At 38.9% G+C, this 14,629-nt stretch overlaps 1 protein-coding gene across 4 annotated transcripts; it reads right to left on the minus strand.

The window, feature by feature from the left end:
- On the minus strand, positions 8,231–14,076 carry LOC109716425 (protein DEFECTIVE IN MERISTEM SILENCING 3-like). 4 transcript variants are annotated; one of them, XM_020241861.1, is made up of 9 exons: positions 13,497–14,076; positions 13,292–13,410; positions 13,079–13,185; positions 11,858–11,972; positions 11,352–11,580; positions 10,631–10,822; positions 10,177–10,497; positions 9,561–9,780; positions 8,231–8,823 (listed from the first exon to the last, which is right to left on the minus strand). In XM_020241861.1, the coding sequence occupies exons 3-9, from the start codon at positions 13,121–13,123 to the stop codon at positions 8,791–8,793; spliced, it is 1,155 nt and encodes a 384-aa protein (XP_020097450.1). In that variant the 5' UTR covers positions 13,124–13,185; positions 13,292–13,410; positions 13,497–14,076; the 3' UTR covers positions 8,231–8,790. The 4 variants fall into 4 exon arrangements, with proteins under 4 accessions (XP_020097450.1, XP_020097451.1, XP_020097452.1 ...); XM_020241862.1 differs by having other exon boundaries at positions 13,079–13,199; XM_020241863.1 differs by having other exon boundaries at positions 13,079–13,138; positions 13,292–14,076.

The following is a 14,629-nucleotide window of genomic DNA, read 5'->3' on the forward strand; positions in this document are numbered from 1 at the left end:
GTAATAACCATCAAGTTAGGTCCTAGTGCCCTGCTTAGGGATGCAAATAGGGCGGATCCGGGGGCGGGACGGGTTCCCCACCTCCCTGTCAGGACTTAAAAATTTTCTCCGAGATTTTCTTTTACAATCACCCAAACTCCAAAGCGGATATCTGTCAGAGGTTTTGCCAGGATCTTCTAGAAGCTTCTCTGCGAACCTCGAGACTGATGGCGCAGAAACCGAGGAGTCTCTTAGAGTTTCTATGTTTCTAGAAGGCTTATTTATTAGGACTCTTGAGAGCTCGTAGTCTCTCCTTTTGACTTGTATCTTTATGCCACTTGGCACCTTTCCATTTGCATTATGGACGGCAAGTGGTCTTTAAATAGTTGTGGCCTCCACCCCTCTCAACTCAAAATCCTCATTTGTATTCTCTACTTCAAAGTAATATAAGAGCTTTCTTCGTTTAGGGCGAGTAGGTCCAAACTTAGCAAGTAGAGAAGTAGGCTTGCTCATCTTCGAGCAGGAAGGCAGGTGCTGCACGGGTTTTGCGAACAAAATCGTTAAGTCCGTGACAGTTGGTATCAGAAGCTAATCGATGACTTCCAACACCAACGCGCGACGAGAGCGTCTGCGCATTAGGTGGGGGAGGTTGTCAGGACTTAAAAATTTTCTCCGAGATTTCTCTTTGCAATCACCCGAACTTCAAAGTGGATATATGTCGGAGGTTTTGCCAAGATCTTCTAGAAGCTTCTCTGCGAACCTCGAGATTGATTGCGCAGGAACCGAGGAGTCTCTTAGAGTTTCTATGTTTCTAGAAGGCTTATTTATTAGGACTCTTAGGAGCTCGTAGCCTCCCATTTTGGCTTGTATCTTTATGCCACTTGGCACCTTTCTATTTGCTTTATGGGCGGCGAGTGGCCTTTAAATAGTTGTCGCCTCCACCTCCCTCAACTCAGAATCCTCATTTGTATTCTCTACTTCAAAATAATAGAAGAGCTTTCTTCGTCTAGGGCGAGTAGGTCCTAACTTAGCAAGTAGAGAAGTAGGCTTGCCCATCTTCGAGCAGGAAGGCGGACGTCGCACGGGCTTTGCGAACAAAATCGTTAAGTCCGTGACATCCCGCTCTATTTCTTGTCTGGTCGAGACGGAATCAGAACCAATTAATTTTAATTTTATTTTGGCTCCGACTTATCGCTTCATTCGGAAAGGGTTGGGATGAGAGCAGATTTTTAGCAGATTTTTGACCGATCGAGAAAAATTATCTTGCCTCTTGTTCCATTTATTTGGCAGATTTGAACGAGTTCGAGACGGGTTTATATTTTTCTATATTTTATATTCGCACTAACTGCCCTAATCGGCACGAATCAATATGAGAGCTCCACCAACCCAGATCCTTTTTCATCCCGAGCCCTGCCAAGGGTATTTGGGGTATTCAGTTTGATGTGGTTTCAAATACGACATAATTAGGAATGCGTGGAGTTAAACGGTCGCAGGAGGCGTGTTTGCTTGTTCTAACTTGTAAGGCTAGTTGAGGATGGTGCAACAACAAGTTTTTTGTTCAGTTATTAACATTGGAGATTGGTTTTGTATATTGGCCAATTTGCATAAAAAATCCACTAGTTTTGGGCTTTTGCAAAAACAGGTCACCTTCTTCGTTTTTGCAGATTCGGTCCGTTTTTTCAGCCGCCTGACCAAAATACCCTTATTACTTTTTCTATCTTCTCTTTCTCTCTCCTCTTTTTTTCTCTCGTTTATTTTTTTTCTCTCCCTGAAGAGACAGCGGAGGCAGAGGCTGAAGCGGAAACGGCCCGTCTCGCCTCTCACCCTCATACTCTCGCCCTCGCCCTCGCACCCCCCACCTTCCTCACCTCTGACCCCACCGAGGCCGCGCCGCAACTCTTTTTTTTTCCTCTCCGACTCTCCTCCACCATCTCCGACGACGACGCTTCTCTCGCCCTTCCCCGCCCTTCTCGTCCTCTCCGTCTCCCTCCTCCTTTGCCGCCTTCGATGACGACGCATCTTCGCCGACGCCGACACCGTAGAGGTCGCTGCGGCGCTGCAGCTTCGGAGCAGGGGTTCTTAGCGGCGTTGTTGCCGGCGCTGGCAGAGACGGGTGACAAAAAAAAATATAGAAGAAGTAAGAAAAAAAATAAAGATAAAAAATTATAGAAAAAGAAAGATGAGAATGAAATTGCACCGTTAAAATAAAATTGCACTGTTTTAAAAGAACGTTGTACTATTAAGATGTAAAATACAGCTTAAAGATGAAAATTACACTCTTTAAATGAAAATTACACTCTTTGGGAGATATTTACACTGTTTCTCCTCTTATTGCACTCTACAAAAGTTGCACTCTTTGAGAGATATTTACATTGTTTCTCTTCTTCTTGCACTCTTTGAGATGTAAACTGCATCCCTTTAAGAGATATTTATACTGTTTCTCCTCTTGTTGCACTGTTTATTCTCTTGTTGCACTATTTCTCCTCTTGTTACACTATTTCTCCTCTTAAAGAGTGCAGTTTAAGAGAAAAATAGTGTAATAAGAGAAGAAATAGTGCAACAAGAGGAAAAATAATGCAACAAGAGAAAAAACAGTATAAATATCTCTTAGGGTGCAGTTTACATCTCAAATAGTGCAATAAAAGGAGAAACCGTATAAATATCTCTCAAAGAGTGTAACTTTAGTTTAAATAGTATAACTTTCATCTTAATATATGCAGTTTATATTTGAAAGAGTACAATAAGAGGAGAAACAGTGTAAATATCTCTCAAAGAGTGCAATTTTTGTTTAAAGAGTGTAATTTTCATCTTAAATCTGCTGTTTACATCTTAAATAGTACAACTTATGACCATAATAGTGCAACGTGTTTTTTAAAACAGTATAATTTTTTTTTAACGGTGCAATTTCATCTTCATCTTTCTTTTTTTATAATTATTTATTTTTTTTTTTTCTTGCTTCTTCTATAATTTTTTTTTTGTCACCTCTCTCTGCCAACGGCCAGTGTCGGCGACGACGCCGCTAAGGACCCCCCGCTCCAAGGCTGCAGCGCCGTAGCGACCTCCACGATGTCGGCGTTGGCGAAGATGCATTGTCGTTGGAGGCGGCAGAGGAGGAAGGAGAGGGAGAGGACAAGAAAGGCGGGGAAGGGCGAGAGAGACGTCGTTGTCGGAGACGGTGGATGAGAGTCGGAGAGGGGAAAAAAAGAGTCGCAGCGCGGCCTCGGTGGGGTCGAAGGCGAGGAAGGCAGGGGGTGCGCGAGTGAGAAGGCGAGGAAGGTAGGGGGTGCGCGAGTGAGGGTAAAGGTGAGGGCGAGAGCATGAGGGTGAAAGGCGAGGCGGGCCGTTTCCGCCTCCGCCTCTGACTCCGTTGATTTCTTCGGCGAGAGGAAAAAAAAAAAGAACGAGAGAAAAAGAGGAGAGAGAAAGAGGAGAGAGAAAAAGTAATAAGAGTATTTTGGTCAATTTATTGAAAAAGCGGACTGAATCTGCAAAAAAGAAAAAGGTGGCCCAGTTTTGCAAAAGCCCAAAACTAGTGGATTTTTTATGCAAATTGGCCTTGTATATTTTGTGATTATATATATGAAATGATGAGATTATCCACAAAAATAGTATTATTTCTTTTTAGAGTAAACTTTAAATTACTCCCCTATAATTTAATTTATTTTTTCACTTTACCAACCCGTAGTAGTTTCACTTTTAACCTTTTGTCACTTCATTTTTATTTTATCAAAGAAATTTATACGAAATAGGATGACAAAGTTAAAAAAAAAACAAAAAAAAAAAACCACATGGTAACAAAGTATGGAAACTATAAGAACCATTAAGTAACAAACTGAAAATGAGCTAAACCGCNCCAGTTGATTCACATTTCTAGCTAAGTTTATTTCTAAATGAAATAAATGAAGCGGGTAGCGTGCTACCTATCTCTCTCAAAAAAAAAAACTATTCATGCATTTTCTTAACCGTCAAGTCCACATTTAGCATTTAATAGCAGAAAATTAGCTGCACATTTCAGAAATACTTTTCTCTCTTTTCTTTTTCCTTGTTTCCTTTTCTGTGAATTGCAGGCATGCTGGGGTTCGATCCGAATACCTCTTATAAAAGAAGGTTGGTAATAACCATCAAGTTAGGTCCTAGTGCCCTGCTTAGGGATGCAAATAGGGCGGATCCGGGGGCGGGACAGGTTCCCCACCTCCCTGTCAGGACTTAAAAATTTTCTCCGAGATTTTCCTCTGCAATCACCCAAACTCCAAAGCGGATATCTGTCGGAGGTTTTGCCAGGATCTTCTAGAAGCTTCTCTGCGAACCTCGAGACTGATGGCGCATAAATTGAGGAGTCTCTTAGAATTTCTATGTTTCTAGAAGGCTTATTTATTAGGACTCTTGAGAGCTCGTAGTCCTCTTTTGGCTTGTATCTTTATGCCACTTGGCACCTTTCCATTTGCTTTATGGACTGCGAGTGGTCTTTAAATAGTTGTGGCCTCCACCCCTCTCAACTCAAAATCCTCATTTGTATTCTCTACTTCAAAGTAATAGAAGAGCTTTTTTCGTCTAGGGCGAGTAGGTCCTAACTTAGCAAGTAGAGAAGTAGGCTTGCTCATCTTCGAGCAGAAAGGCAGGCGCCGCACGGGTTTTGCGAACAAAATCGTTAAGTCCGTGACAGTTGGTATCAGAAGCTAATCGATGACTTCCAACACCAACGCGCGACGAGGGCGTCTGCGCAATAGGTGGGGGAGATTGTTAGGACTTAAAAATTTTCTCCGAGATTTCTCTTTGCAATCACCCGAACTTCAAAGTGGATATCTGTCGGAGGTTTTGCCAAGATCTTCTAGAAGCTTCTCTGCAAACCTCGAGATTGATGGTGCAAGAACCGAGGAGTCTCTTAGAGTTTTTTTGTTTCTAGAAAGCTTATTTATTAGGACTTTTAGGAGCTCGTAGCCTCCCATTTTGGCTTGTATCTTTATGCCACTTGGCACCTTTCCATTTGCTTTATGGGCGGCGAGTGGCCTTTAAATAGTTGTGGCCTCCATCTCCCTCAACTCAGAATCCTCATTTGTATTCTCTACTTCAAAATAATAGAAGAGCTTTCTTCGTCTTGGGCGAGTAGGTTCTAACTTAGCAAGTAGAGAAGTAGGCTTGCCCATCTTCGAGCAGGAAGGCGGACGCCGCACGGGCTTTGTGAACAAAATCGTTAAGTCCGTGACATCCCGCTCTATTTCTTGTCTGGTCGAGACGGAATCAGAACCAATTAATTTTAATTTTATTTTTGCTCCGACTTATCGCTTCATTCGGAAAGGGTTGGGATAAGAGCAGATTTTTAGCAGATTTTTAGCAGATTTTTGACTGATCGAGAAAAATTCTCCAGCCTCTTGTTTCATTTATTTGGCAGATCTGAACGAGTTCGAGACGGGTTTATATTTTTCTATATTTTATATTCGCACTAACTGCCCGGCACGAATCAAGACGAGAGCTCCACCAACCCGGATCCCTTTTCATCCCGAGCCCTGCCAAGGGTATTTGGGGTATTAAGTTTGATGTGGTTTCAAATACGACATAATTAGGAATGCGTGGAGTTAAACGGTCACAGGAGGCGTGTTTGCTTGTTCTAATTTGTAAGGCTAGTTGAGGATGGTGCAGCAACAAGTTTTTTGTTCAGTTATTAACATTGGAGATTGGTTTTGTATATTGGCCAATTTGCATAAAAAATCCACTAGTTTTGGGCTTTTGCAAAACCGGGTCACCTTATTCGTTTTTGCAGATTCGGTTCGTTTTTTCAGCCGTCTGACCAAAATACCCTTATTATTTTTTCTCTCTTCTCTTTCTCTCTCCTCTTTTTTTCTCTTGTTCATTTTTTTTTTCTCTTGTTGAAGAGACAGCGGAGGCAGAGGCTGAAGCGGAAACGGCCCGTCTCGCCTCTCACCCTCATGCTCTCGCCCTCGCCCTCGCTCTCACCCGCGCACCCCCACCTTCCTCACCTCTGACCCCACCGAGGCCGCGCCGCAACTCTTTTTTTTTTCTTCCTCTCCGACTCTCCTCCACCATCTCTGACGACGACGCTTCTCTCGCCCTTCCCCGCCCTTCTCATCCTCTCCGTCTCCCTCCTCCTTTGCCGCCTTCGACGACGACGCATCTTCGCCGACGCCGACACCGTGGAGGTCGCTACGGCGCTGCAGCTTCGGAGCAGGGGTTCTTAGAAGCGTTGTCGCCGGCGCTGGCAGAGACGGGTGACAAAAAAAAATATAGAAGAAGTAAGAAAAAAAATAAAAATAAAAAATTATAGAAAAAGAAAGATGAGAATGAAATTACACCGTTAAAATAAAATTGCACTATTTTAAAAGAACGTTGCACTATTAAGATGTAAAATACAGCTTAAAGATAAAAATTACACTCTTTAAACGAAAATTACACTCTTTGGGAGATATTTACACTGTTTCTCCTCTTATTGCACTCTTTCAGATGTAAACTGCATCCATTAAGATGAAAGTTACACTCTTTAAACAAAAATTGCACTCTTTGAGAGATATTTACATTATTTCTCTTCTTGCACTCTTTGAGATATAAACTGCATCCCTTTAAGAGATATTTATACTGTTTCTCCTCTTGTTACACTGTTTATCCTCTTGTTGCACTATTTCTCCTCTTGTTGCACTATTTCTCCTCTTGTTACACTGTTTCTCCTCTTGTTACACTGTTTCTCCTCTTAAAGGGTGCAGTTTAAGAGAAAAATAGTGTAATAAGAGAAGAAATAGTGCAACAAGAGGAAAAATAATGCAACAAGAGGAAAAACAGTATAAATATCTCTTAAAGGGGTGCAGTTTACATCTCAAAGAGTGCAACAAAAGGAGAAACCGTATAAATATCTCTCAAAGAGTGTAACTTTGGTTTAAAGAGTGTAACTTTTATCTTAATGTATGCAGTTTACATCTAAAAAAGTGCAATAAGAGGAGAAACAGTGTAAATATCTCTCAAAGAGTGCAATTTTTGTTTAAAGAGTATAATTTTCATTCTAAAGCTACAGTTTACATCTTAAATAGTACAACTTATGTCCATAATAGTGCAACGTTTTTTTAAAACAGTATAATTTTACTTTAACGGTGCAATTTCATCTTCATCTTTCTTTTTCTATAATTTTTTTCTTTATTTTTTTTCTTGCTTCTTCTATAATTTTTTTTTGTCACCCCTCTCTACCAACGGCCACGGCGTTGGCGACGCCACCGCTAAGGACTCCCCGCTCCGAGGCTGCAGCGCCGCAGCGACCTCCACGGTGTCGGCGTTGGCGAAGATGCATTATTGTCGGAGGCGGCAGAGGAGAAAGGAGAGGGAGAGGACAAGGAAGGCGGGGAAGGGCGAGAGAGACGTCGTTGTCGGAGACGGTGGAGAAGAGTCGGAGAAGAAAAGAAAAGAAAAAAGCAAAAAAAAAAAATAGCGGCGCGGCCTTGGCAGGGTTGGAGGCGAGGAAGGTTTTTTGTCGCGCGATGTGAGAAGTGCGAGGAAGGTGGGGGGTGCACGAGTGAGGGTAAGGGCGAGGGCGAGAGCATGAGGGTGAGAGGCGAGACGGGCTGTTTCCGCCTCCCCCTCTGCCTCCGTTGCTTTCTTCGGCGAGAGGAAAAAAAAAATAAACGAGAGAAAAGAAGAGGAGAGAGAAAGAGGCCTGGTTTTGCAACAGCCCAAAAATAGTGGATTGTTTATGCAAGTTGGCCTTGTATATTTTGTGATTATATATATGAAATGATGAGATTATCCACAAAAATAGTATTATTTCTTTTTAGAGTAAACTTTAAATTACTCCCCTATAATTTAATTTATTTTTTCACTTTACCAACCCATAGTGGTTTCACTTTTAACCTTTTGTCACTTCATTTTTATTTTATCAAAGAAATTTATACGAAATAAAAAAAAAAAAAAAAAAAAAAAAAAAAAAAAAAAACCCACATGGTAACAAAGTATGGAAACTATAAGAACCATGAAGTAACAAACCGAAAATGAGCTAAACCACATGAGGGTAAAGTAAGACTTTTAAAATCCTGAAATGACAAAGTAAAAACGAGCTAAATCACAGGGATGACAAATTGAAATTTATCCTTTTCTTTTTAAGAGGTGAATGTGCAGGTGAAACAACACTTTTTGCAAGAACTACTTTCACCAAAAGGTTGTTTTGGCAAGAAATTATTTTAATTCCCCTCAACATAGCTTTACACTGTAAGTGCAGCAAAGAGAGATCACCAGGCGAGTGGTAAGAACAAATACAGAGATTACTAGAAGATACAAAAATAAATTTTACCACGGTAAAATTTAGCATAATTCCCAGAAGGGAAAAATTTAGCCACCCAAAGTCTTGACTGCTATAGCAACAAAGATGTCAAAAAATTAGCCTGCATTCGCAACAACTGATACTGACAATCATTCTGTCCAATGATTTCGTAACTTTTCCAGTTAAGATGGTCGCGAAAGAAGTAATTCCAATATTGGTAGGTCGATTTATGTCGATCAACAAACCAATTTTCCGGTCTATATTGTAGCTGTATGACTCCATTCTCCTTAATTTCATACCCCTTTGTCACACCTGATGTCTGCTTCCCTCAAAAACCATCCGCCCTCTAAGAAAGGAAAAGTAAAAAGAAAACAATAGCAACTGCGACAAGATAAAAGACCATGAATAAAGGCGAAAACAACTCGTCAAAATGGGGCATGTAGACTCCCTTCCAGCCTATTGAATAGTGTAAGGCATAAAGTTCTTCTGGCGCAGGCGAGAACGTCAGAAGCTTTGGAAACTCAAGCCAATATAGAGGTGTAGCCCCAAATCTGAATGAGTCATTGCTTCCTATTTACTGAACATGCGCATTCCTGAAGGAACAAAAAGTCCAATTTATGACAATCTATTAAAATCTGTACTAAAATTTTGTGCAGGTATCAATACACAGTAGAACATAGGAGTTACTTAGTAGCTTAACAACCATTTTGTTATTGTTATTTTTTGAAACAATTTCTCTTTCTACGTATCTTGTAGACACAACTCGATGGTTATTAGATGATTCCAGAAAATGAAACCTCTCTTAGCAGAAAAAAAAAAAAAAATTGAGATCATTCGAAAGAACAATACAGTTGCTTTGGAAACAAAAAAATTCAAATCGCTGCAACACACTACATACATCGCAAAAAGATCATGCCAAACATCAACAATGTGAGCACTCTTATGTTGTTTTCTCTAGACCGAAAGGTACTAAACTTGGTCATTACTTCATTTTATATTGCCCGAACTATAATCTTATACCTTGTCAATCATATCAGACCACTCACCAACAGACTCCATAATTAACTGATATATGATAGATCGTCTTCTTATGTTCTTTGTCATTCAGAATCCGTTGTCTTTAAGTAGCACCTTTTGGTCATTTACTCTCCATGAGGTCAATTACCAAGCAAACATCTTAGCCAACATCTATGAGGGCTTCAAACATTCACTAAGCTACTAGTTATTTATCAAATCTTTTCGTGCGTACGAGAAGCCATGCTAAATTACGATTTGAAATTTCAACAACTCAATAATTATAGACGATAGACAAATTTAGCAAACAAAATACCTGTCTCAATGCTGACTGAGAAAGGTAGTCCATTAGTTCTTGGCTTTGAAGGCGGAACAAGTTCTTTGCATGGTTTAGTAATGCTTCTTCTCTTTTCATATCTTCAAGAAGCCTTTCCTCTCGCCAGTTCCAAAGCTTCATTTGTTCCTCAATTTCGACAATATTTGCAGGAATATTTGAGATGCCGTGGGTTAATGGAAATTTTACCTCAACATGTTTCCTATAAAAAATAGGCTTATCAAAATCAAGATACAAATCAATCGTATTAGGTCATTTTGATGTAACATGCTGACAAAAGGGTAAATACCCTATTGTCTCGTGATGCTTGTAAATTAAAAATACAAACGATACCGGTAAATAGCTTATCTACTTTGAGAAGCAGCAACTAGGTTTGTGGCAAATAAAAAGCCTAAAGCTTCTACAGTCTCCATCTAGTTGGCAAATGAAAAAGTAAAACATACGGCTTGTACAAGGAATACCACTATACCATAATGTGGTACATTTACCCACTGTACAAAAGTCACACAAAAGCAAAACATACAGCTTTCTTGAAACACAGAAATGAACACATTCACAAAATATCATGCATGAAATAATCAGAAGACTTTGAACAAACCTGCTGCCAAGGTAATGTAAACCATTTTTTCTTAGTATTCCCCCGTCTAAAGAAATGGCACCATCGCTTATACAAGGAATCGCATGATGCATATCAGTTCTTGTTTTATACACTTGCGCATGAGAAAATAAGCTGTAAAACAAAGTCTCCCTAAGGCCATGCCCACTTCTTGTGACACAAGACAAATGTATATTATCCAGATGAATCATGTTTACAGCAAATCCCACAAAGCCAGGTGGAGGTTTCCCATCAGGTAATCTTGGATTCAGCAAACAAAGCTTCCGTTGTGGGTCATCAGGCATAAACTCACCAGTAAACGGTCTGCAAAAAAAGGAAAAATTCTGTAATGTTTTATCATCAGTATCTTAAAATATAAGCAGCGTTGAAAAGAAGTTTGATATCATATTCAGTAAAAGAAGATTCAAATAATAATAGAAGATCTATGAACTCTCACCTCAATTTTTCAAGACAAAGCACAAGAAACCTTCCATTCAAGAGCCTTCCAATAGGTGGCCCAAGTCCATACAGACCAGCATTTGTGTCAATCATGCCCTCCTTGTCATACTTTTCAAGAGCCTTAACACCTTCATATGTCTTGCAAACAATAGCCAGCACAGTTTCCAATCCTAAATATTCTGAGAATAGCCTGGTTAACAGTCAAGAACACCATTTGTAGAAATGAAACAGAGTTAAAGGGTATTTTGTAGAGATGAAAATGGATGAGATGTGGATCAAGTCTCGGCGACACCATATTCACATACTTATATCTTCTCAGAATACGAATGCATAAATGGATCGATGTTGAAAACCATATTTTCAGTAGGAACACAAAGCGGATTATATATATCTATATATACACACTTCATCAAGAAGCGTGAAAAATATGCGCATTGTTAACTGCTATATTATATTCTTTAATACTGATAAACAGAATGCCGCTACATACTCTGATAGAGTATTACAACCAATATTCATACAAGGAAAAGTGCATCTTCAGACAAATAAAGATCCAGATTTAAAGCGAGATAAAGAAATCGTAAGTCAGAACTCATATGTGGTGAGACTCTGATTCAGATGCTGGATCCGACAGAAATAATCCAACTAGTTTCACCCCTTGTATTCTGTATCTATACTATGTACAGACTTAGGAAAGAAAGAATGGAAAAAAGGATCACCTGCTAAGGTTATCATCATGCACTTTTCCAAGGATTGCTACGACACCGAGCACATCCTTCGTTACTTGAGATTTTTGCAATCCATGGCGAACTTTCATCTGGCATACTATTCCAGCTGCTGTTTTCTCCTGTCTGAGTATATTTTGAATTGTCTGTTGTTCAGTCTCTGTGGCAGAAGTGTTGCTGCTTTTACCGGTTGTGCTTGACGAATAATATTGTCCAAGATTAACTGAGCAAATTCCGATGGTTAGTAGGACACAGATTTGGTAATGCAATATCAATCTTTCAGGAATGTAAAAAAAAATGTAGGAGGCGAGCCTAACACTAGCATCGTTTGTATCTTGGCACGGTTATCGTAGAATGTAAAATTCAGTCCAGAAGTTCAAACTATTCAATTGGTTTTTGCATCTTTGTCTTGATAAAGAAAAATATGTACACATCCAATTGACAATTGCACCAAGGCATTTGCCGTAAGAGTTACATAGGCAAAAGAGTAGTGAACCAACCTTGCATATCAATAACCGACTCTTCAATGCTGTTTATCTGAGATTTGAGAAACTTAAGGTTGTCTTCATGATGTTTGATTTTCAGCCCCATTTTCTTTAGATCATCTTCTAATTTCTGCAAAATAGACATCATAAGAATCCAGGTACTATCCTTTTAGAAGGACGAAGACCTTTGTCCTCCTAAGTCGTTTTAGATGATAAGAATTCCGAATCGATGATCGGAACCATTAAAGTTGATCTAAAGTATTTAAAGTGTCCAGAAACTAAATTTCATGAATTTTAAAAATTATTTACGCAATAATCAAAGGATCACAAAATCAACAGTTTTTGACGGCCTATATGAGCCGTTTGCTTGTTTAACAGCATAGAACAATCCAAATAGATTAAATTTTTGACAAAAAAATTTTTATACTATTTAAATAACGTTTGATAACACCGATCATGAATTGAAAAAGTCCAACATCTATTTTCACAAGGTTATTCATTTTTTACCGTTCATTTTTCGACTCTTCAATGAAATTGATAACGAATTTTAAAATTTATGAAATTTATTTTCTACACATTATAAATACTCTAGATCAACTTTAATGATTCTGATCATCGATTCAAGATCCTTATTATTTAAAACGACTTAGGAAGACGAAGGCCGCCATCCTCCTAAAAGGATAGTAGCTGGACTCGACATCATAATACCCATTATGCATTAATAATATACTCAAGTGCCAAATTTCATTTTTGGCTGATTTGTTAGTAAAGAAACTAAATAGCAAGTGGTAATCTATTTAAGAAAACGACAATTACCGAATTACGCAATGACAGCTGTAAAATGATATAACACAATTACAAATAATCAACTTGTGCTTTGGTCTGTGTCTCAATTACATACCTACACAATAAGTTCATCAACTTCCACACTGCATTTCACAGTTGTTTAAAATAGGCCCAAAAAATTTGGGATGATTGTGGAATTTGTATGCGCGATAAGCAGACAATTTTGATATTCAATGGAGTACAATCACACAAATTGTTTAAATTCATCCAAATTCAACAATCATGCAAAATTTCTGGACCTATTTGAGACAGAAAAAAAAGAGTCCAGGGATGAAACTGAAGTAATTTTATACGCAGGATAGACGGGCTAAAGTATAGGGGAGTGTTTTGTGACTTAGCCGAAGATGTACGTAATTGGGCTAGTAGAAATGAGAGTATGGTGATGCTAACCTGACTGTAGCTCTCGACCGTTTCCACCTTAATAGTTTTCTCCATATCGCATTTGGGACTCTAGCAATCCAAGCAACAGCTATATTGCATCACCAAAGCGGATTATACTGAAGAATACTGACTGTGAGAACATATATCATTAAAAAGCACGAAGCACAACAACTGTTCCAGGGATTCTCAATCTCTTAGTGAAGTTTCAGTTCAGTCCTCGACCTTTCAATTCGTAGAGTTGGGTCCCCGACTTCTATCTCATCTCGTCTGTCGAACTCCTCCGACAAAATGAAATTGACGCGCAAAGGTAACTCTGCTACATAAATGATATCGACTTGAACCTGCGGAGAACAGAGCACTTAGAGTGCAATCGTGCGGTGATTTAACGGACATTGATGGCGTTGAAATCAAAAGGTTGAGAACAAACCGAAACATGCATTAGAGGCATCAATCGAGAAAGTGAATTTTTTTTAAAAAAAAAAAGAAAAGAAGAAAAGAAAAATGGTAAGTAAAAAGGAAACAAAAGAAATATTCTAAACAATGCGTTACGCATTCCTTGCTTCAAACATTTCTCCAAATCAAAATCACACAATTACTTATGAGCGCAGAAACCCTAATTTTAGATTGAGTGGATTTTAGTGAAAATGTTAATAGGGCTTCCAAAATAAAATAAGCAACAACTACAAATTTTTCAGTTCTGAGAGGAACAACGAATTCACAGCAACGGTGGAAAACATTATTTTTATATTATATTATTTATAAAAATGGGCATCATAAAAATCATGGAAATGCTTTGGATGAAATGGAGGAAACGGTAGGATCCCGGAGAACGTAAAGAAAATAAAAAGATTTCAGTGAAAAAGAATTAAAATAAACTTGAAAAAAAATATTGTAAAGGAGAGGAGAGAGATCGCCTCAGTGTTGTCTCTGCTATCCACCGCGGCCGGAGAAAGTAGCGGGGAGATCTTACGTTCCCGTTCTGGATGTGGCCTGCCTGCGGGTTTTGGTTGGGCCGAGTTTATATATTTTTTTAACTGATTTAAAGAAAAGAAAAAACTTTGAATTTTTAAATTTTGGGGCACCATCTTACATATTCCCGAAAGCAAACCCACTTTTCGAATATCTCTAAATTTTCAAATCTGCCTCTCTAAAATTCAAAATTTGCCCAATAAATACTTAGGGTGTGTTTGATTCGTCAAAAGAGCATAAAAAAGAGTTTTTTGAGAAAAATTTTGTATGGAAAATATCTTTTTTAATTTTTCATCTGTTTGATTAAAAAAAAAAAAAAACTAGCTTTCTTAAAAATGTATTATCTAAATTCATGATAAATTAACATCGGCCAATTTGCAAAAAAAATTTATTAGTTTTAAGATTTTGCAAAAGTAGACTATAATTTTGAATTTTGCAGATTCGGTCCGAATTTTTAAAAAACTGACCAAAATACTCTCATTCCTTTCTTTCTCTCTCTCTCTTCTCCGGTTCTTTTTTTGACGCCCTCACCCACGCCCTCACGCTCTCACTTGCGCCCACGCGTCCCCTGCCATCCTCACCTCCGACTCC

Source organism: Ananas comosus, linkage group 10 (genome assembly GCF_001540865.1).
Source record: "Ananas comosus cultivar F153 linkage group 10, ASM154086v1, whole genome shotgun sequence".
In the NCBI taxonomy this organism is placed as follows: domain Eukaryota; kingdom Viridiplantae; phylum Streptophyta; class Magnoliopsida; order Poales; family Bromeliaceae; genus Ananas; species Ananas comosus.